General features: G+C 37.4%; 2 protein-coding genes across 3 annotated transcripts; one reads left to right on the forward strand and one right to left on the reverse strand.

Moving 5' to 3' along the window:
* Positions 1-300: 300 nt before the first annotated feature.
* On the forward strand, positions 301-7,465 carry LOC130718374 (prolycopene isomerase, chloroplastic). Of its 2 annotated transcripts, none has more exons than XM_057568958.1 (13): positions 301-936; positions 1,593-1,799; positions 1,894-1,993; positions 2,616-2,698; positions 3,071-3,127; positions 3,212-3,364; positions 3,451-3,529; positions 4,256-4,404; positions 4,498-4,632; positions 4,779-4,892; positions 6,030-6,140; positions 6,565-6,673; positions 7,036-7,465. In XM_057568958.1, the coding sequence occupies exons 1-13, from the start codon at positions 460-462 to the stop codon at positions 7,107-7,109; spliced, it is 1,848 nt and encodes a 615-aa protein (XP_057424941.1). In that variant the 5' UTR covers positions 301-459; the 3' UTR covers positions 7,110-7,465. The 2 variants fall into 2 exon arrangements, with proteins under 2 accessions (XP_057424941.1, XP_057424942.1); XM_057568959.1 differs by having other exon boundaries at positions 884-937; positions 1,587-1,799.
* Positions 7,466-15,727: 8,262 nt separating this feature from the next.
* Positions 15,728-24,312, reverse strand: LOC130718373 (ABC transporter G family member 22-like). The gene is made up of 11 exons (XM_057568957.1): positions 24,155-24,312; positions 23,547-23,902; positions 20,213-20,280; positions 19,517-19,752; positions 19,015-19,170; positions 18,703-18,886; positions 18,156-18,464; positions 17,667-17,951; positions 16,907-17,191; positions 16,710-16,817; positions 15,728-16,355 (listed from the first exon to the last, which is right to left on the reverse strand). The coding sequence occupies exons 2-11, from the start codon at positions 23,890-23,892 to the stop codon at positions 16,140-16,142; spliced, it is 2,193 nt and encodes a 730-aa protein (XP_057424940.1). The 5' UTR covers positions 23,893-23,902; positions 24,155-24,312; the 3' UTR covers positions 15,728-16,139.

Genomic DNA, 24,312 nt, shown 5'->3' on the forward strand with positions numbered 1-24,312 from the left:
AAACTACACTATGGTGCTAAAAAAATTCCCTTATGAAGGTTATCTATGCTCGATTTCTAGCCAATGTGAGTCACTTAAGAATTTCATCTATGTTCTAAGCATTCAAGCCAAATAGCAAAGCAAGTTCTTCACTAAGATGAGATCTATCTAACAATTTTCTTTGTGAACCACAAATGGTAAAAACAAAGAAAAAAAGTTGACCACCATAAACTTTGCCTAAACTTTTCCTACGTTTTCTTGTCGAATTATCAATCAAACCAAGAGCTATGTGAGCGTAATTTGTAAACTTCAAAGTTCAAAGACAAAAACAACATCATTTGTCCTTTTCTCATTGAGGAATCAAGTTTATCAGAGAGTGGAATCAGCACCATTAAGCCACACCATGTTATTACCAATTCGTCACACCCACCATCCAACGCACTTCCACTTTCCCCCTCCATTTTCCAGCCACCACTCACCATGCTCACTTTCCCTTTTCTCTCCATTTCCTGCGTTTCTCCTCTTCTCACCCACCACCGTATCCCAATGTTGGGTGCTTTTCAGAACCTCGAATTTCAGCCAAAGTTTCAATCTGTAGCCTCTGGAGACTGCAGAGGAAGTGGTTTCGCATCTGGGTCTTGCTGCAATGCTCCGAGGCGATGCAATATGAGACAGAAACCTCGTAGAAGAAAAGGGGTGTTGGTTGTTAGTTCAAAGTCGACGCTGAGTGTGGAGGAGCAAGTGGCGGAGAGAGTGAACGGTGGTGGAGGGTTTGATGCAATTGTTATAGGGTCTGGGATTGGAGGGTTGGTTGCAGGGACTCAGCTTGCAGTGAAGGGTGCTAGAGTTTTGGTTTTGGAGAAGTATGTGATTCCTGGTGGAAGCTCTGGGTTTTACCAGAGGGATGGGTATACTTTTGATGTGGGTTCTTCTGTCATGTTTGGTTTCAGTGATAAGGTTATTTTTTTTTCTTTTCAATTTAATGTTATTGGGTGAATGTGATTTGTTTTATGGTTTACTGCAATGAATTCATGATGTTAATTCTACAAGTAATAAATTAGTGTAAAATGAATGGGGCTGAGCTCACTGAGCTGAATGTACAGAAGAGGAACTTGAATGCTGTTTCTTCCTGATATACTTAGAGCCCTTGGATACCCGTTAGAAAGTATGAAACCGGGAAAATAACACATCATGGGGCACTTTTTGTTGAAGTAACAACTTGCAAATTATATATACAGTATACACTTCTTTTGAATTTTAATACTTAATGTAGAAGTACACAATTCTGTGTTGTATCTGTGTCACTATACTTAGCTAGTGGCACTGAACAAAATGACCGCATCTAATTCACTCTCTTAATTAGCGTACTAAAATTAAAGAAAGTCCATATGAGAAGTAAATAAGGAATCAAGAGCATAAGGGTAAATGTTTTTTCAAAGAAATTCTCATGACCAAGCTTTTTATGTAAAGCTTGGTTTCTGATCATTATGCTCCGAATAGCTATGGCTTGCTAATTTATGAATAATGCCTAAGCTTATAGTTGCTTTGTGAACTAAATTCTCAGTGGTATACTTCCAAGTATTACAAACTCCATTTACCTTACATTTGTGCAGGGTAATCTCAATTTGATAACACAAGCTCTGGAAGCAGTTGGTTGTAAGATGCAGGTGGTACCGGATCCAACAACTGTTCATTTCCATCTACCAAACAACCTCTCTGTTCGAGTGCACAGAGAATATGACAAATTCATCGAAGAGTTGACCTGTTATTTTCCCCATGAAAAGGAGGGTATCCTCAAATTCTATGGTGAATGCTGGAAGGTTTGTCTCAATTGAGGTGACTGCAGCCCCCTTAAGGCATTTTTGCCTCAACTTGTAATTCATTTTGTTAAGAGCTTACCTTTGTTTTGGCTAGATTTTCAATGCCCTGAATTCGTTGGAATTGAAGTCACTAGAGGAACCGCTCTACCTTTTTGGACAGTTTTTTCAGAAGCCGCTTGAATGCTTGACACTAGGTACTTTCATTTTATTTATTTGTTTTAAATGAGAGGCTGCGAATTTAAAATTCTCACCCTATGCTTCCCTCAATACATCTTTTTTGAATCTTTAGTTAATCTCATTGTTAAAAGATACTCCTCCTATCATTCAAAATAATAAGAAGATATCACTGGACTACATGTTCTTTACAATTATCTGCTTAAATTTTCGCAAAACTAGTTCACTCAAAAATATTTATCCTACTATGAAGATCAGGACAAGATTTGACTTTGTGATGCTTATGGAAATTCTCATGTGATTTATTTTTCATTTTTTAGAATAGAAGTGCTATAGACCCGGGGAATTATATCTAAGAAATGCATTTTTTTTTTTACAATGCCAAGCTGGGATAATTTGATAAACCTTCAAAAAGTGTATTTTCATCAATATGAGCATCTGATGAACTTCTGTGTTAAACAAAGCAAAGGGTGTTACTGACCATGATTTTTCTTGGTATATTATGTCTGTACATTCATGTGGAAGACTACTGAATAATAACAGTATATAAGTGATCAGGTTGTCCTTGACTGTGCAGGAACCATCAATGTTTTGATATGAATTTTAGCCATTCGCTTTTCTGATGATGTTATTATATGGCAGCCTATTATTTGCCTCAAAATGCTGGTGCCATAGCTCGGAAGTACATTCAGGATCCACAGTTGTTGTCTTTCATAGATGCAGAGGTAGATATAACCACTTATTTAATTCAGTTAGAACATAAGTTTCATTATTAAGGAAAATGTTAAATGTCGTGAAGATTTATTCTCTTCACACGAAATGTGTCACGTATGATAGTAACTATGTCAAAGACATTGATTCTAATGGGTCCCACGAAAGATGTTCGTGGGTGATTGTCTGGTCCCATAAGATAAATTTAGGCTAAAACACACATTGCCGCATCATTTGTACCTTTCTGTTAAAAGCTGTTTCCATGTGGAATAGCACTACTTTTTTTGAAAGCAGAAATAGCACTACTTATCTACTAATTCATTAATTATCCAAATTTTTGCTTCATTATTGGAAACTTTAATCCATTAAAAACTCTGGTATTGCAGTGTTTTATAGTGAGCACCGTCAATGCTTTGCAGACTCCAATGATCAATGCTGCCATGGTATAATGGTTACTTGCTTATTTCATCTTTGTCTTAGAGGTTTCCGTTTTTAGCATCATTATTTGACTCTATTTTTGCCACCAGGTTCTATGTGACAGACACTTTGGTGGGATTAACTACCCTCTTGGAGGTGTTGGTGGAATTGCAAAGTCCTTGGCAAAAGGCTTAGCTGATCAGGGTAGTGAGATTCTTTACAAGGCAAATGTCACTAGTGTTATAATTGAGCAGGGCAAAGCTGTAAGTGAGATATGAGAATATACATAAGCATGACATATTTAGAAAAATGCATCTGTTTCTCAAGAATCGTGGTATACATTTTGCAGGTAGGAGTGAGGCTTTCAGATGGCAGGGAATTCTTTGCTAAAACCATAATATCAAATGCTACTAGATGGGATACATTTGGTTGGTTTCGAAAATAGATTTTTAAGATTATTTTTTGTTTTGTTCATATTGGAATGATTATCTTCTTGTCTTTCTCTTTCTATTAGAAAGGCTCATGAGTTGTTTAGATTCGGGTTTGAGGTAAAATATACTTCAAGTCAATTATGATCCAAACCTAACCAATCCAATTAAGATTAAGCTAGTTTGGTTCAGGTCATTGGATTAGGGTACAAAAATTAAATCATAAATTTGTTAGGTATTTATCTGCATATATACCTTTATATATAAAATTTTAAACTTAATGTTACTACCAGTAAAATGTGGTTCTTTATTTTTTAATAGTGTTATATTACTCAAATCAATTTTAAATGTTAAAATCACTTCTACTTAAAAGTTAACCATAAGTAACTCATTAACTTTTTAACCTAAAATGTGAAAATAAAATTGGATCGTAAATATGGCCAAAGACGCTTGATAATCCTAGATCGCAAGGTAAACATAATTTTTAAATAAGATAAAAATAAGAAACGAGATAAATATCAAACTTCAAAAGAACAAATATAAAAAATTAAATATGACAAATATTAATTGGTGATCAGGTTAGTTCGAGTTGGAAAAAATAGTTCTATGTGTTCATTTGTTAACTAAAGTAACTATCGGGTTCAATCCAATCTGATGAACACTCTTACTTATGCGTTCGTTTGTTCTTAATCAGCTAAACCCAAATTGCTCATTCTTACATTGTAGGGAAGTTACTAAAGGGAGAGACACTTCCGAAGGAGGAAGAGAACTTCCAGAAAGTTTATGTTAAAGCTCCATCTTTTCTTTCAATTCACATGGGGGTTAAATCAGAGGTTTTGCCACCAGATACAGATTGTCACCATTTTATGCTTGAGGTAGTTGGAAGTTTCCTGACCTTAGATCTCTTAATCACCTTAATGAATTTGGATGAATAATCTTCTACACGTATTTTGTTGGAACTTGTCCAGAATAACTGGTCCAAATTGGAGGAGCCATATGGAAGTATCTTTTTAAGTATACCAACTATTCTTGATTCATCGTTGGCTCCTGAAGGTCATCATATCCTTCACATATTCACAACTTCTTCAATGGACGACTGGAAGGTAGGAAATACTGATTTGTTAGTTCTGATAAATAAGTTGAAACTTCCCCATGTGTGCTTCTGACTTTAGAAACTACCTTTTTTGTTCTTCCCTCCTGTTTTATCCATTTGCTGACTCAAATATCAAATGTCTGTTTTCTGTACCAGGGTCTCTCAGTTGAAGAATATGAGGCAAAAAAGCAGCTAGTAGCTGATGAAATCATCAGCAGATTAGAGAAGAAATTGTTTCCAGGTCTTAGATCATCCATCGATTTTATTGAGGTATGAGCTATAAACTGTGATCTCATATTTTGAGCAGCATTTCTGCAAGTAAAAAGCAAGTTGAAAATAAATCAAAATGGTGTGAGTGTCCTGCAGCTCTATTAGCTTAGTTACAAGTTAAAACTCAACTTCTATTTTTCTACACTGGTTGTAGTATTTTTAAGGTTAAAAATAGTTAATCTGGCAGCACATTTACTAGGAGTGGTTACAGTGGTCTAGTTTGTGGAACTATGATCTGTGTTATGGTTTTCAAATTCCTGTGGATAAATAAATAATCTATACTCTATAGTCATATTTCCTGAAAATAACTAATTGTAGTCTATGTCAGACCTCAATTCCCTCATGCTAATCGCAGTAAATATTAAACATAAATGTTAGTGCAACATAACTAACATTATTCTTGAAAGATGTCTTAGTACTTCCTGTTAGGATTCTGAATATTAGGCGTTTAGTTTATTTTACATTAGGAGTTTATCTTTATTTTGGGAGTCCATCTTTTATTTTGGTAGTCTATCTTTATTTCTTACAAGTTAAGTCTATCTTTATTAAGAATAGTCTATTATAAATAAGAGCTCTTTCATTAGGTTAGGAGGAAATTGATTATTGAAAAGTAAAAGGTTTACCTTGTAAGGGTTATCCCTTGTTAAGAAGGGTTCCTTCTTAGGTATTTTTTTCTAATAATATCAGTTATTTATCCAGAAAATTACCTCATTGCCCCTAGCCTTTATGTGTTTGGTTGTTAGGGAAACACAACCCTAACACTTCCATTGTTCATAAAACCTTTATTTCTTTGCTTTAGTCTAGGTGATTCTATAGCTGTCCTCAAATTTGATCCTTCTTGTGATGCTAGTATTTTTGTTAGAAGTGCTGGATGGACAATGCCTATAGATAGTGGACAATAAAAGCTGCTCTAACTTCTAATTTTATCATTGGTATTAGCACTACCCCTATACATGATTTGTACGATGCTACTTACCTCTTTCTTTGGTAGAGAAGTTTGTAGAAGCAGACTTGCTATTATTTGTTTAACTGGATAAAACTATCTCTTTATAATGTTAATAGGATTTCGTTTTGTATTTAATTTCTAAATCTTTATTATTTTGTGTATACTTTCTGAAATTTTAAGCTCCATTGTAGATAGGGACACCAAAGACACACCGGCGATTCCTTGCTCGTAATGAGGGAACTTATGGACCAATGCCACGTGGAATTCCAAAGGGGTTGTTGGGAATGCCGTTTAATACCACAGTAAGTTCACTTCCAAACAAGGAAGTATTATAAAACTTGAAAAGTATAGGTTTTTTTAAGTTACCAATATATTACATATTGTACTAATCAATAAATACTTCTATTTCTTGAATCCTTAAGCATACCTTTGAGGCACTCATAGTATGTTTTGAAATCCTAATAGAATTGATTGTCTCGGAAGAAGCTTCTGGGTGTCAAAATTGATTTTGAGGAAAAATAAGTTAATCCAAACTTGCTATACCTGAAACTGAACAACAGGTTTGGTTCTGTAGTGGTCTAGGATGCTGTTAGAATTTAATTGCTAGAAACATAATATAAAAGGTTTCACCTTTGTTTGTTCGCCTCGTAGTTAAAAAATTGAGATAGTTGATTAATGACAGATTGACAGTATTGATTAAAAGTCATCAATCAATAAAATTTTCAGGCGATAGATGGTCTTTACTGTGTTGGAGACAGCTGTTTCCCTGGACAAGGTGTTATTGCTGTAGCTTTCTCAGGAGTTATGTGTGCTCATCGTGTAGCTGCAGATATTGGTAAGCAAATGCTTTCCTTGGAGTGCACATTGGTTTGACATTGCAGGTTTTCTATCATGCTTTGCTATCAGTTAACAGTATGTTTGGAAACCAACCGCGTCACCATGTATAGCATAGAAACCACGTTAATTTTGAGTGTTTGTATTTACGTTCAAGTTGACCAAAAGCACATTTGCTCTAATGAAACAAGAGACTTGAAATGTGCGCTGACAAAAATACAAACACTTTAATTCTGCTCAGTGTAGCTTCACCGTCAATGTGCCTCAGCGTGTGGTGCACAACGCGGAAGCAATCACCCACTAAATTTACTATAATTGGATTTTATAGCACCCTCGTTTTGATTCTTTTCCCCTTCAATACAGGGTTGGAGAAAAAGTCACCTGTTTTGGATACCGCACTGCTTGGGTTGCTTGGTTGGTTAAGAACACTGGCATGAGATTTAATATAGGAACAAATGCAGTATCCATCATCCTTCTTTCTTTGCTTAACAAGCTCAACTTTCAGCAAGGAATTGGTCTGCTGCAGATTTCTTCCACCATTTTCAAGAGTTGGCAACCTGTCACAGAAGGTAGGTGAATTGCTAATGTCTGTTGTAATTTGATTCATGGACACCATCCATTGTGTATGTACTATGTAGAATCCTGTAAAACTTGGTATCAATTTTTGTATATTTCTATATTTTTTGTAGGGTAGGGAGGGAGAGGCTGTGATGTGTGAAATGTAAATGATAGCTGTATAAACATTTTTCTGTTATCGATACAAGAAGAACTATATATCAAGATCTTTATTGAAGCTGCATTTTATTAGACGGTTGACAGACACGAAAACAATATAGATGACAGAGTTGATATTACTACACCCATCAACCCAATTCCCACCCCTTTAAAGTAGTAAATTTCCAAAAGGCCATCTGCTTTGTTGTTTACTGGGTTCAAAAAATCCGGTACACCCTTACGCTTTCGTTCTGGGATTCAAAACCTAGAACGCTATAAAGCATATTTGCTTTCGGAATACACTTAGAATGTTACTGCATTTTTAAAAACCCGGTAGTACACATTAACGTTACCGGGCTTTAAATCTTGGTGAATTGTAAAACTCGGTATTGTGTTACCGAGTTTTATTACCCGGTAATGCCGATGGGTGCAATTTTCAATTTCTTTATTTACAAACTCATAACTTTACAAATATATCAAGTATCAACACTATCCATCCAAAATTTTCAACATAATCAATGATAGGTTTAAACATGTGTACTCTAGGAAAAGGACCAGAGTGTGAACTGGCTAAGAGGTTAGGGACTGGAAATGAATAAACAATTAGTTAGTTAGTGCCAGCTGTTGCCAGCTGTAGGCAGTTAGAGGTAGTAACCGGTTGCAGCTATGCAACTGTTAGTATAAAAAGGGAAAGCTAGCTTGCAGATGAAGCTATCAAAGATTAGAGTTCAGAATTCTGGTTGAGGAACCAGAGAGAGATTGAGGAATCTCTAGGAACCCTAGTTTCACTGTTCTTCCCCTTTTCCCCAATTTTCTCTGTAATTTTCCAATTCCCTGAATCAATTCTCAAATTGATTCCAAGTTGTAACCTCAGTTTCAATTCAATAATATTCATCTGATTTACCAGTGTTATCACTGGTATCAGAGCACCATTCTTGGTGCCTGAGGGTGAAAGCCACGTGATTTCTGCAACTCTGAATGGTATCAACAAGAACGATGGCCAGAAGCGATGGAAGCTGGAATCAAGAAAGGGATGAATTGCGACAGGAAACAGAGGGTTTGCGTACCCGATTGGAGCTATATGAGGCGCGCACCAAGGTGGCTGAAGAGCTCATCGCGTCGCTGCGAGCCAGAGTGGAGGTTCGCGATTGTGATTTCGCCGAAGAAGACGAAGCCGAAATAAGCGGTAACCGAGAGGCTCGAGAACGTGTTCCCAGCAAGAATCGATGGAGGAAGTTGGAAATTCCAATCTTCTCAGGTTCTGATGCCGTCGGTTGGACACAGAAATTGGAGCGATACTTTGCTCTGAGAGAAGTGACTGAGGAAGAGAAGATGCAGGCAACCATGGTGGCTTTGGAGGGACGTGCACTAAGCTGGTCTCAATGGTGGGAGAGGTGCAACCCTTCACCGTCCTGGGATGCATTCAAGCTGGCTGTGGTAAGAAGATTCCAACCTTCTATGATTCAAAATCCATTTGAATTGCTGTTAGCTTTAAAGCAAGTAGGTTCAATAGAGGATTATATTGAAGAATTCGAAAAATATGCTGGAGCTTTGAAAGAAATTGATCATGATTTTGTGAGAGGAATTTTTCTGAATGGACTTAAGGAAGAGATTAAGGCTGAAGTGAGATTGTTTGAGCTTAACACTCTAGCAGAAGTTATACAGAAGTCAATTCTGATTGAACAGAAAAATTTGCTAGCAACTAAGAAGAGTGGTGGATTTGTGAGACCTAACAATGCTTATAGAAGCAATAACTATAACAGGACAGTTACAGTGGAACCTGTTGGTAATACTGACAATAAACTAGGAAGCTCTAGTGGAAATAACAAGGCTGGACCAGCTCTTGAAGGGGGAAGACCCAGGGTTGGTGAGTATAAGCACTTGACAGCTGCTGAGATGAAGGATAAAAGAGAGAAAAACCTGTGCTTCAGGTGTGATGAGCCTTTCAGCAGGGACCATAAGTGCAAGAATAGACAACTTAGAATGTTAATCATGGAGGAGGAAGATGATTTGGAAGGAGGTGAGTTTGAAGATGCCCTATCTGGGGAATTTAACTCACTGCAATTATCCCTCTGCTTAATGACAGGATTTACTTCTCAGAAATCATGGAAGATGAAGGGAAGCATTAATGATCAGACAGTGGTGGTCCTCATTGATTGTGGGGCTTCACATAGTTTTGTTTCCAAAGAATTGGTGGGAAAGTTGCTGCTGCCAGTGGACTACACCCCTTCTTACACAGTGGAAGTAGGAAATGGTCATAAAATTAGGTTCAGGGGTAAGTGCTCTAAACTGAAGCTTATGAGACAAACTTTAGAGGTCATTCAGGACTTCTATCTATTTGGCCTCAATGGAGTAGATATGGTGCTGGGTTTGGACTGGTTAGCTAGTCTTGGTGATATAAAAGCCAATTTCAGCAAGATGAAGTTGTCTTTGAAGAGAGGGGGGCAATGGATTACTTTGGAAGGGGATTCTGCTCTGACCAGAACTGAGCTATCCTATGGGGCACTCATGCAAATTTTGATTGAAGAGGGAGAAGGATTGCTAATCCACTGTGAGCAAGAGAGCATTTTTGGACTGACAACCAAGAATGTGCCAGCACAGCTAACTAAAGTTTTGGATGCTTTTGCCTCAGTTTTCCAGGATCCTGAGGGGTTACCTCCAAGGAGGAGGCATGACCATGCCATCCACTTAAAAGAAGGGGCAGAGATCCCAAATCTAAGGCCATACAAGTGTCCCCATTACTAGAAAAATGAGGTAGAAAAACTGGTGGCTGAAATGTTAGAGGGAGGGGTTATAAGGCCCAGTATTAGCCCTTATTCTAGTCCTATAATTTTAGTTAAAAAGAAAGATGGGGGATGGCGCTTTTGTGTTGATTTTAGGGCACTCAACAAGATCACCATACCCAACAAATTTCCAATTCCAATCATAGAGGAATTGTTGGATGAAATAGGTGGAGCCAAGGTGTTTTCTAAGCTGGATTTGAAATCTGGTTACCACCAGATTAGAATGAAAGAGGAAGACATAGAGAAGACTGCGTTTAGAACACACGAGGGGCATTATGAATTTCTTGTGATGCCTTTTGGTCTCACTAATGCCCCCTCTACATTTCAAGCTCTTATGAATGAGGTCCTCAAGCCTTACCTTAGGAAGTTTGCTTTGGTATTCTTTGATGACATTCTGGTATACAGTCCAGATTTGTCAACTCACTCCTCACATTTACAGCAAGTTTTGACTTTGCTAGACCAGAATTCACTCAAGGCTAATAGGAAGAAGTGCACTTTTGGCCAAGACAGTCTAGAGTACTTAGGACACATTATTTCTGGGGATGGAGTTGCAGCAGATCCATCTAAAGTTGAGGCAATGAAGAATTGGCCAATTCCTAGGGATATTAAGGGATTGAGGGGTTTCCTTGGTCTAACTGGTTACTATAGGCGATTTGTGCAGGATTATGGGAAAGTCGCCAGACCCCTTACTGATCTCTTAAAGAAGGATGGGTTCAAATGGACTCTTGCAGCTACAGAGGCTTTTGAGAGCTTGAAGACAGCCATGGTCAATCTTCCTTTGCTTGCAGTACCTGATTTCTCCAAGCAGTTTGTAGTGGAAACTGATGCATCCAGTAGAGGACTTGGAGCTGTTCTCATGCAGGAAGGAAGACCATTAGCATTCTGGAGTCAGGGGCTATCTCAGAGGGCACAAATGAAATCAGTTTATGAGAGGGAGTTAATGAGTCTTGTGCAGGCTATTCAAAGATGGAGACACTACCTCATGGGAAGACATTTCATTATCAGGACAGATCAGAGGAGCCTCAAATTTCTGAATGATCAGAGGTTGTTCACTGATGAACAATTCAAATGGGCTGTAAAATTGGTAGGAATGGATTTTGAAATCCAATACAAGCCTGGTAGTGAAAATTCTGTTGCTGACGCCCTCTCTAGGAAAATGATGTATTCTGCCCTCTCTATCATTTCTCCAGCTGACAAAGAGGAATGGAATTATGAGTTGCATCAAGATCCCAAGCTTTCTAAGGTGATCCAAGATCTCATTATCTCTCCCTCATCTCATGATGGTTTCAGTTTTAGGAAAGGATACTTGTATTATAAGGACAGATTGGTGGCATCTAAAAATTCCAACAAGATTCCTATGATCATTTCTGAATGTCATGCCACTCCAATGGGAGGTCACTCTGGCCATTTTAGGACTTACAAGAAGATTGCTAGTTTCCTATACTGGGAAGGAATGAAATCTGATATCAGGAAATTTGTGGAGGAGTGTGACATTTGCCAAAGGAGTAAATATTCCACCTTAGCTCCAGGAGGGTTGCTACAACCTCTTCCTATACCAACTCAGGTTTGGATGGATGTGTCCATGGACTTTGTTGGAGGGTTACCTAGAGTTAAGGGCAAAGACACCATTTTGGTGGTGGTGGATAGGTTGTCTAAGTTTGCTCACTTTTATGCTTTAGGCCACCCTTTTTCAGCTAAGGATGTGGCTTTAGTATTCATCAAAGAAGTGGTAAAACTTCATGGTTTTCCTACAACCATTGTTTCTGATAGAGACCCACTTTTCCTTAGCCAATTCTGGAAGGAGATGTTTAGGCTGGCTGGAACTCAATTGAAGTTAAGCACTTCTTATCATCCTCAAACAGATGGACAAACACAGGTTGTTAACAGGTGTTTGGAGACCTACCTCAGATGCTTTGTTGGTCCTAAGCCTAAGCAATGGTTAGAGTGGCTTTCTTGGGCTGAGTTTTGGTTTAACACCAACTACAATAGTTCTGCTGGGATGTCACCTTTCAAGGCTTTGTATGGAAGGGACCCTCCTATTCTGTTGAAGGCTGGAGCTATTCCCTCAAGGGTGGAGGAAGTTAGTCAGATGTTTCTCCATAGAGATGCAGTGCTGGAAGAGTTAAAGTTAAATCTGGCCAAAGCTCAGAACCAGATGAAAGTTCAAGCAGATAGACACAGAAGAAATGTGGAGTTTCAGGAGGGGGATTGGGTCTACTTGAAGTTACAACCCTACAAGCTCAAGTCTTTGGCTTCCAGGCCTTTTGCTAAGCTGGCCCCAAAGTTCTATGGCCCTTATCAGATCCTCAGCAGAGTGGGACCAGTTGCTTACAAGTTGCAGCTCCCTCCACATGCTCGGATTCACTCAGTTTTCCATGTCTCACTCCTGAAGAAAGCTTTGAAGCCAGAACAGCAGCCTCAGCCTCTACCTCCAATGCTCAATGAGGAGTTAGAATTAGAAGTAGCTCCTGCTGATGTGATAGCTTCCAGGGAAGATGCCTTTGGCAACTTGGAGGTGTTAGTGAGCTGGGATACCTTGCCTTCTTGTGACAATTCTTGGGAATCAGCTGCCAAGATTCAGGAACAATTTCCTTTGTTTCCCCTTGAGGACAAGGTCAAACTTTTAGGGGGAAGTATTGATAGGTTTAAACATGTGTACTCTAGGAAAAGGACCAGAGTGTGAACTGGCTAAGAGGTTAGGGACTGGAAATGAATAAACAATTAGTTAGTTAGTGCCAGCTGTTGCCAGCTGTAGGCAGTTAGAGGTAGTAACCGGTTGCAGCTATGCAACTGTTAGTATAAAAAGGGAAAGCTAGCTTGCAGATGAAGCTATCAAAGATTAGAGTTCAGAATTCTGGTTGAGGAACCAGAGAGAGATTGAGGAATCTCTAGGAACCCTAGTTTCACTGTTCTTCCCCTTTTCCCCAATTTTCTCTGTAATTTTCCAATTCCCTGAATCAATTCTCAAATTGATTCCAAGTTGTAACCTCAGTTTCAATTCAATAATATTCATCTGATTTACCAGTGTTATCAATCAATCAAACACCGTTAACATAAACAAAGATATTTCCTAAACATCCAACACCATCCAAAATATGATTAAAACAACTATGAAATGGAGGTGGATGCATTGGAGGCCTTCCTTGTCCTTTGATATGTCAAGTTGGCCATCGTACTCTGTGTAACGAAGTCCAATGCCCCCTGCACCAAGACCTCGACTCTGAGCCCTGAAGAAGTGGTCCATGTTCTTCTGGCGTTGCTATCACCCACTCTTCGTAGGTACCCAGCTCGAAAAGAACGTAATTTCATAATAGATAATAATGAAAGTGCATGATGGATGCTAGTAAGTTGCACATAAAAACTAACCATTGTAGATACATCATCAAGCTTTCGTGTACTTGGAGGTACCATGAGATGATGCGATACCATGCCATGTACTCGGGTACCCGCCCTGTCGGAAACGTAGTCCGAACCCCTCGATCAATGGATCGAGTGGTCTCATTTGGTGTGCCCTAACTGTGTGAGCACCTTCTCTGGCTAATGAGGTTGTATAATGTGTTAACATCAAATGTAGACAGAGCACAATGAGAGGGGATCAAATAGGTGGTGGTCTCTATGCCCAACCTCCAAAAGTACTGGACGTGCATCCCTTAGTGGCATGCTTCTCTGCCAATACCTCCAAAACGTAATGCAGCATATGAGGTTCCTTTGATGTATTTCAGGGTCTTTTTAATAACATTCAAATGCTCTTTATCAGGATCTATTTATAAATGGACTAGCAATCCTAACTGACTGAGCAATATTTGGTCTAGCACAAATTATAGCATACATGAGGCTTTCCACCTCTGATGGATACGGTACTTGAGACATTTCCATCCTTTCCGCTTCTTTTCTATGAATCATGCTTGAGGATAGTTTATAATTAACAGGGTGGGGTAGAGATAGATTTACAGTCTTGCAGATTGAAGCGCTGCATATCTTTCCTCAAATAATTCTTTTGAGAAAGCCAAAGCTTCCGGTCTTGGGTGAATTTGCATCCCTAATATCTTGTTTGCAGTAGCCAGTTATGTCTTCAATTCCTAGACTCCATTGGGGCCTATTAACAACATGCCAACCACATAGAAGTTAGAACATCATAATAATGAAAGCATTCTCATCATACATTTTGTAATACGTACAGTAGTCTGAACTCAGTCTGCTAGATCCAAGGCTAGGAAACAAATCTTGTGTATCAACACCTTGACACTTGTTTTAGACCATACATATCTTTGGTTAGCATGTTAACCAAGTTATCTTTACCTTCTTGAAAGGTTGATGGTTCTCCTTCTTTGGTAGTCTGCATGCCATGATGGTTTTCTTATCTGATGTATTGTTTGTTTGGGTTTTACATCATTGATCTCATTTGGTACTTGTTCTCCATGTTCTAGTTTTGCTTCAAAAGAATCATCTTTCTGCTCTCTTTATAGATCAATTTCTACAAATATTGCATATATGCTAACATTAACTCTGTGGTTAGTGGGATCCCACAAGAGATATCCCTTCACAATTTCACCATAACCCAAGAATATAAATTTCATGGATTTTGGATACATAGTTGTTCTTTTTTGGGAGCTGTATATTATGTACACATGACATCTAAGTACTTGCAGAGAAGAACAGTCACATGGTTTCCCCGTTCACATCTCCATAAGTGTCTTTAATCCAATCACAATTAACTGCGACAGATTTATCATAGAACTGACAATTTTGGAAGCTTCTACCCAAAAAGACTTGGCTAATCCTGATGTTATCAACATAAGTCTAATCCTCTCTAGGAGAGTTCTATTCATTCACTCTGCTACACATTCTGCTGGGGTGTATGAGCAATTGTAGATTGTTTCTTAATTATACCTTATTGTTTGCAGAATGCCAGAAAACTACCATCAATAAATTCCACCCCATTATCTGTCCTCAAGCTCCTAATAATTTTGCTAGATTCATGTTCTAATCGTGTTTCGAACTCTTGAATATTGAAAACACATGGCTTGTTCTTGAGTGGGTATACCAATAATCTCTTGGAATAATCATCAATGAATTATAAGAAATATTTTGCTCCTCCAATGAACATTTATGGTGACCCCAAACATCAAAATGAATCAAGTCTAGTGTGTGTTTGCTTCTAAAAGTTGACTTAGCAAACTTTAATATACATTGCATGCTTATTTCAGAGTCACACAAAAGTGTGAGTTTACCCATTTGAGCCTTGGTAGGAATCAAAGTTCCCCAAGAACTTTCAAGCCTCGTTCATACATGTGGCCTTGTCTGCAATGCCATATCATTGTTGTTTCTTCTTGGTTTCCTGCTACAATTGATGCATCTCCTAGAAGCTTATATAAATTTGTTGCAAACTTTCTTCTTTTTAAATGTTGAAGTTGATTAGAGACTTGCATTGTATTGAATATTTGTGATATACTGTCGTATTACTTTTTGTTAGGGTTTGATTATTCTTTGATTTATAAGTGCTATTTGGTTTGGCTTGTCTTGATGCCTTAATCTATCACTCTTGAAAAAAAAGTAGCTGAACTACACTATAATCACGCTGGAAACATGACCAATATATTGCAAATGGATAAAGTAAACACCTCTAATTCCACTACAGCAGTTACAAGCTTCAGTCAATGAAACATTTTTTGACAGTTAAATAGTTTTCAACAAAACTTATCTGAATTCTCCAGATACTCATGTGTCTACCATAACATCTAGCAAGCATTGCAGCGTTTCATCATTGCAAAATGGAATACTACAATATATACATATTAGACAAAAAAAAAAGGCTAGAAGCTTCAGCCCACCAATGCTAAGAACTTCACTTGCGTGCATGTCCTTACACGTGAGCCTTCTTTTATTACCCTCCGTCGTGCATAGAGAAAGCACGACCTCACTTAGTAGGATAAGACTTTAGTAGTTGTTGTACATCAAGGAAGGACTTTTTCAAGATTGAAGTTTCATTCGGCGCAAAGAAAGATATGCCAAGAAACGGTAACCAAAAACCATGGCAATCAAAGCAGCCACCTCTGTCTTACCACTGTCAATTTTAATCCCGTTTACGCTAGGCGTGAGGTGTTCATATTGCACCTTCAGCAAAAGTTTGTAGGTGTGATAGTTGAAAGACATGTACCGGATCCAAGAGATGAATATTGGGACTTTCTGCAAAATATTTAGGATCACGTGTTAAATTCTTCTATTAAAACATGGCAAAAGTTATTCATGTCAAGCTGATTGAAAAAATCTACCGTACTTCTGTAGTACCTACTCCTTTCATTCTAATGTTCGCACATGTTTCATTACTGAATGTTTATGCGAATAGGAGTACCGAGTCTTCAGTACTATGAGACTACTAAAGATTTAGTATTTACCCGGTGTGATTTAGTATTTCCAACCTTTGAATGAAGGAAAACTTCATTCACATCTAATTCACAAGATCAATTTGTTCACTTGTCCCCAAAATGTAAGGCAATGAATTGTTTTGTGTTCCATACAAAAACAAGTATGTTTGTTTACCTGTACAAAAAATCCTCCAGCCAGCATGAAGGTCATGACAGTCACTGAAGCCAAAGTTGTTGCTCTTTTCAAGTCCATAAGTGTAGCCCCAATAGCAAGTCCAAGTCCCTGCATCATCACAACCAACCATTGTCAGAACAGTAGCCTATTTCACTTTTTTTGTTTTTATTACTTTGCTGTTTCTGAAATGCATATACCTGAGCTGCCACAATGCAGAGGAAAACAGTAAGAATTGTGAGGAAAAAAGGGCTTGCACTCAGTCTCAGACCAGCCATGAAATAAACAACAACTAGAAAAAGCACTGGTAGTATCAAATCTAGTGGAAGGTCACTTGTAGTCCTAGCCAGGAAATATGCACTTAGTCTGTACATGTCTGCTGCTCTTTCCTTAGTCAGCATGGCTCTCTCTTGAGGAAATGTGAATATTGCAGTAAAAACAGGAAAGAATCCCCAGAAGACAGCAATAAAGAAAAGAAGCCCTGCCTGCAATCCAGAAAGTTGAACATGCTAACAGTTAAGTTAAAAATTATAAACCTCATGCTTGTAAAAATATTTTTTGTTGTTTGGTATTGTTTAAAACACAGGTATCCGCCACTGAGGCAATCCTGCTAGAGCTGGGTAAGTCCATTATGGGTGGCAAAGCTCTCCCTACCAAGGATTTAAGGACAAACCTGGTGCAATAAAGCTCTAGCTATGCACGAGGTCTAGGGGAGGGCCGGGTCCACTTTGTGAATCTAACATAGGCAACCTTACCTTGCATTTTTGCAAGAGGCTGATTCTACGGTTCGAACATGTGACCGTCACATGGCTGGCAGCAACCTTACCGTTGCGCCGAGGCTCACCCTCTTCCCTACCAAGTATTTAACTTGGTAAAAACATGTTTGAGTGGTGCTTGTAGAGATATATTTTCAAGTTATAGTTGACTAGCAATTTTTCTGTAGTAGAAATGCTAGTTTACCTGGTCTTGCAGATCTTTTGGGTTCTTAGTATCTGATTGCCACCAGAGCAATCCTAAGATGATTGCAGTGGATAAAACTTGGGTGATTCTCAACAAGCTAAAGTAATCATGTCTCCTTTCTTTGATTCCTCTCCAAAACAATATCGAGTATTGTTCATCCCAACTTGCTCCCCATTGCCTTTTAGAACTTACTTTAGACTTCAATGCTTCATCAAGGGGAACAGATGACATTATTTTCTTCTTCTCTTTCTCTGCAACCCGAGCTTCATACGACTCCACCAGATACTGTTAAAAATTAATCATTAGAACATAGGAAATTTTCTTCTCTCAAAATCCTTTCTACTTGACTAATACTAAAATCCAAGACAAATCCTTGCTTATATCATGAAAACCTATACAAAACTCTTGTCTTTATGAAAACAATATATAGACTCACTCCAAAATTTTCCCAATGTCTAATATAGTTTCAAATGAATAAGGAAAAGTTACCTCATGTACAATTGCTGGTGATGGTTTCCCGTTATGTGTTTCAGCTTCCGCATTTCCCATCTGCACTTTATCCTCCAACTCTGATGGTACGGAAACATCGCTTATGTTTCCATTAGCAAGGTCTAGCAAAAACTCGGCTGGGTTCATTGGAATTAGTGGTGAACATTCTATGGACTGGAAATAGTTCATTGCTTCTGATGCTTTTCCAAAGTAGAGCAAGCTCCCTTTCCCAAGAAGGATTAACTTGTCAAATTTGTGAAAGAGTCTGCTTGATGGTTGGTGAATTGTTGTCACTACTGTTTTACCAGCCTACCATAAAATTATACAGGTTAGTGATAGAAGATTAGAAGTTTAGGCATCCGGGTTCCTAGCAATCAGGGATACCATGTATTAACGCAGTCACGCAATTTGAACCGTTCAATCAAGTTCAGTTGGTTCATATATTTCATAAAGATCTGACAGTAGATATAAATTTAAATTCTGAGCCGACAGATCTTATTGCGTGACTGCGTGAATGTGGGATTCCTGAAGAAATGTAAACATATACCTCTGCTATGTCTTGCAGCATCTGAACGATCCTTAAGGCTGTTGTAGAATCCAAACCAGATGTTGGCTCATCAAGAAACAAAAGAGAAGGGTTGATTATGATCTCATTGCCAATACAAACTCTCTTTCTTTCTCCACCAGATACTCCGCGAACAAAGGAACCACCAATCATAGTGTCTTGGCACCTTTTGTGACATAATATATATATATATATAACTAGTATTAGCTTGTAGTATAATTAAGCAAGATCTAACTCTTGTGCTCACAATTATTTCGCCATTCATTATTATGGAAGGAACTATTTAGTATTTACCTCTCCAAGCCAAGCTCATAGATGACATCTAAAGCTCTTTTTTCCTTTTGCTCCTTTGTGAATGTCTTTGGCAGTCTTAGACGAGCCGCGTAGGTCAATGTCTCTTTCACAGTTAGGTGAGGAAACAAAACATCATCTTGTGTCACGAATCCTATCCTGGTACAATATATATAGGGGAAACTAAGTCACTTTTTGTACACGATAAGAAACAAATGCAAGTACTATTTTTAGAAGAATTTATTTTTGGTCCAATTAGACAAAATTATGGTGATACATTCACAAACACCATTTTCTATCTTATTGATAAAATAAGGGCAACTCAGTTCACGAAAGCTCCTGCTATGTGCAGACTGCAGAGTCTAGTGAAAGGTCCGACCACTTGGTCTATTGTAGAGTCTTACTATGTTTTTATAGAAGTGACTGTTTTCAGTACTAGAACCTATGACTACATTCCACTTAGTTTATTTTCTGACTAGATTCTCTAGGAAATTTGGAATTTTACCTGCTCTTGAGGAACTTGTTATATGATTGGTCATTGTAAGTGATAGAACCACCAACTGTGGGGTGACTTATCCTGCCTCCGAGGAGATTTAACAGAGTTGTCTTTCCACTTCCTGAGGGACCCATCAATGCCAGAACTTCTCCTGGATTTACAGAACCTGTGATCCCATGCAAGATATCCTTCTCCTCACTTGTTGTCATGCCCTTTATCACTATCTTGTAGGTCACTTCTGTGAACTGCAGATTCAAGAATAAGAATACAATTCATCAAGTGCCATAAAAAGAGCATCATGATGTGTTATTTTTTCGTTTTCATATTTTCTAATGGTAAACTAAACGGACTCTTAACTACCAAGGTGGGGGATATACTGCATCTATGGTACTATTAATCTATTCTGGTCAATCTATTTCTGGTCAACTAGAAGAAGGGTTAGTCTTGTACATTGATGTCATTTGAAATGAAAACTTTGTACAAGACTGAATCTGATTATCTGACCCTGCAATATTGCTAGCCATGTTCTACTGGTCGCGTTGATCGCTAAAGGAAGCTTCATCCTTGCCTGCTCAAATACATATATAGGACCACATCAATCTGATACTCTATTGAAGGTTTGAGTCCTAGAAGAGAGGTATAGAGGTGTAGGAATATATAAATTAAATGTAGAACTTACTTTTTGACATGTAAATTGTGTATTACCTTAAGATATATTGGCAGAGTAGGCTCCATTCTGAACTTTGTCTTAGTTCCAGCTTCGATGTCCTCAGCTGCAACAGACATAGTACAGACTTGTTATACAATTCAAGGTGGGAGAAAAAAAGCTCCTTCAGGTAGAAAGGATTAGTTTCACCTAGTACAGTACTTTTGTACTAAAGAAATAAAAATGCATGTTCTTGAGTATGTTCTTCTCAAACAATAATAGATGGTTGTTGTTGTTATATTAAGAGGGCAATTATTGAAAAATGATTAGAATAAAGTACTATGTATAGATGGGATGCTTCTCATATCACTACATGATCCGTTAAAAGGGCGCAATATTTGCAGCTATTAAAACACAAGTGGGGAAGAGAAGGTGGACCATGTTTATGAGACTAGATGTGACCAAGTCAATTTGACAATTGAAGCTAAATACATAGATAAAGGTTTTTAATTGCAGTTTACAACCACATAATTAAGGATTTCAAGTCTATACAAGCCGTAAGTACAACCTCAACCTTCATTTATTTACAATTTTGTAATATAACTGCAATTTAAAACAATTATTGAATTGATAAAAGAAATAGAACTATAAGAAACACCAAAGTCAACATGAATAGAAATGAGGGCCCAAGATTGGAGCAATATGTACACTCTCAGAAAGGGAGGAAATAAAAAGGAAAGAGACGACAGATTCACTTGTAGGACCCTGTAGTGAGAATTGGTCTTTCTAGACCATTAGTCTACAAAATGGGCCATGTCCAACTAGATAAAAAATAAAAGTCTTTACAAAATATCTCAAAAGTGATAGCTGAGAATAAACTCTTATCCCACAATCAGCGTATTAAACTGGCTAAGAAATTGTTTGCATTAAAAAGCGTTGAGAATTATAACCTCAATCACTTGCTTAATGAATGAAATGTTGAATTACTACACTAAGCCACGTCATTGTCCAACTAAATAATTTGAACAGAAGTACAAGTTGCTACCCTAATATAGGAAAAGTCATAAAGTTGGGAAGAAGAAAAAGGGACAAAAGAATCTATCAAGCTAGATCCCCAGCAATTAGTGAGAACCATGTTACTAATACTATATATGTGTGAGGGAGATTGAATGAGTTAGAGTATTTAGTTGCCACAAAACTGTACGACATTATAAATGCATATGGTTATCATTACTCTATTGAAAATGACCCTATAACTTGGGCAACAGTTGGACCATTGTCTTGGTCCTTTTAGTCCTGGGTGGTTGGGTTTTAGTGACTGGTTGGAGTGTCTGAGAGATATGTCCTTCCTGCATGTGAATGAGTTAGTCCAAGCCATCAACCACAATTCTACTATTAATGATGTTAAGGTCTCTCCATGAATCTTATTTATACTACTAATTTTAAGTACATATTATTTATAATATGTTTCTTATATATTAAAATTAATTTACAAGAGAAGTTATTTTAACTTTTGAACAAGAGTTTTCTTGGTGCATAATAGTAAAGTGAATTTGCATTCCACCAATTTATATATCTTTTATGACATCTCTTTTTTCTTCATTCTGTTCCCATTTTTCTCTTATTTGATTTGAAGGTGGATACACCTCAAAAGAAAATTATATCACCAAAGAAAAACAAATCAGTCACTTGATCGAAAAGACTATGCAATTCTCAGGAGGTTTCTAAGGAGCATTTTCCAAATGAATAGAATGAAAATAAGAAAGAGAACACAAATTAAGTATGGATACTAAAAACCTAATAAGCAAGAAAATGAATTTTTGTTGTCCATACAAATTTAGTCCAAGAAAACAAATTTAATCCAGCTATGTGTTGTTTTTTTGTTTATAAAAAAAGTTAGTCACTGACTCACTACCTAAATATTTTTGGTACCATCCCTATTTACTGGTGTAACTAGGCCAAACTTTTCTGTATTACGGTCACGTACCAATTGGGCCTGTACCCTCCATGTATTATTGCAGTTTCCAAACATAAAGGACCACTCTATTTTGAGCATCAAGACAAGTTGAGGGCCCGTTTAAAAAATGAGTGATTTTACCTATGATTAGCTTTCTTTTATTGCTTTTGGGGCTTTAGCCCCGCCATGCTATAAAAAAAAATGATTTTAACTTAAAAATTTTTTTGAACAGTAAAATTTCATTATGTTTGTATTTATGTACCAAATTAAAATAAGTATTTTTCACTTTGTCCTGCAATGATTGTGAAAGAGTTAAGGGACATATGAGTCGGGTGGAGGAGGCTCATGAATCAATTCCTGTAGGATGCAATTTATCTTTCTGATGTAGCAAATAAAATAATAAGTATTTTTCACTTTAAAAATAAATATAAAATGTTTGGATATAAAACCATTAAAATTCATATAAAATTACCTTAAAGAACATACAAAGATTCAAGATTTTTTTTTCATATTATTTTAAAGAAATTTAAAGTGTTGTATCATGATTCATAAAAGTAAGATTGAATTTCTCACTCATAAGCTGATTATTTCAGAAACTACTCAAAATAGCTTAAGAAAAATAATAATTTTTTTCTTTTTTTAATATATTATTTTTTGCTTTGTATATGTTTTATAAATTTGAATCTGTTTTGACAGATTACAATTAAATTAAAATAAAAATATAAAAAGTTAAATTAAGATTTTTTTATGACTACTTTTAAATGAAGATTAGGGAAGCCACGGATTCCCCTTGTCTCGAAGATCATGCGCCTTTTAGGTATATTTTAGAAGTTTGAGTTTCACTTTTACATGTGCTTGATTCTGTTTTGCCGTAACCAAAAGGTTTCTCTTTTAAATGCTTACATTTTCTGTCACTATTAATCAGATAAGAGAAATCTACTCATATCTGCAAAAGCAATCAGAAAACATAGCAACCTCACAATCTCGCCACATATATTTTGTGGTCAACAAAACGGCACGACACAAGTCCTGAGCTTGGGTAGCACTATTATTTTCTCAAAATAGAGAAACAGAAACTCAAATAAACAAAACTTGATGAATAAAATAACATCAATCGTTATAAAATGCAAAATTTGTAACATTTTTGTCACATTAAGTTGGAAGCTTAACATGACAAAATCTGTCCCTTTCCTATACGAAGAAGCTAATGCAATTGGAGGAGTGGGACCGAAAGAGAAGACAGAAGATAGAAATGATAGTTATGATGGATGTTTAATTAATTTGAGCTTCATTGATCTTATTCTTCTAATAGATACTACATCCACACTTCAACTTCAAATGATTCTTATGTAAATGATTAATATATAACCATGAACTTATAGCTTCAGCTTATAATATTGATGAATGAAGATATATATGAAAGTGTGGGAACTTACGAATCATGTCATCATCACTGAAGGGTCTGGAGTCAGCGATTTGATCAGGAGGCATGCTGAAGCCAGTGAAGGAAAATGAGAGTCCCAAGCTGGCACTGGAGGCACGGCTGAGCGCGGCGCCGCTGCTCAACTCATCCACCTCAAACTTCATCTGAGCACTCCTAGACTTCCTTATGTGCGTGTTCTTCCCCCGCCCTGGCGATGCCGGCGTCAATCGCCGGCTTGACTTCCTCGACAGCGTTTCAGAGCCCCCGCTCGATGGCGACGACTTCAGAGCCGCGGCAATCGACTCTATCAGCTGATCCGACTTCGTTCTCAGTATTCCAGTTGAGGTTGCGTTTTCCATTGTCTCACAACTGCCACCATAAACAAATGTAACTAATAAGATTAATTGTCGACATATAAATTAAATAAACTCATGTCTTGATCAATGTTTGTATTGTGTCCTACTATATAAGTTTTTTGAACGGAAACTAGTACAAAAAATCTTATATATAAAATCACATCACATGCAATAGTAGTTCGTATGCACTGAAATATGGTTGAATTTTTCCTCTTTTTTTTGTTTTCTTTACAAAATCATTAGGGGCAAAAACAGAAGTTAATACCTTGAGAATTAGGAGCTGTTTCTTCTAGTTATGAGGATATGAAAATGGGATAGGAGACCAAGCTAAATCAAGCAACTGCAATCAGAACGCATATCCCATCATGTGGACTCGCCCTCTTATAAAGGGCAATTACCACCTCTGTGCTAAGTTTCCAAATT

Source organism: Lotus japonicus, chromosome 5, assembly GCF_012489685.1.
Source record: "Lotus japonicus ecotype B-129 chromosome 5, LjGifu_v1.2".
Classification (NCBI taxonomy): Eukaryota; Viridiplantae; Streptophyta; class Magnoliopsida; order Fabales; family Fabaceae; genus Lotus; species Lotus japonicus.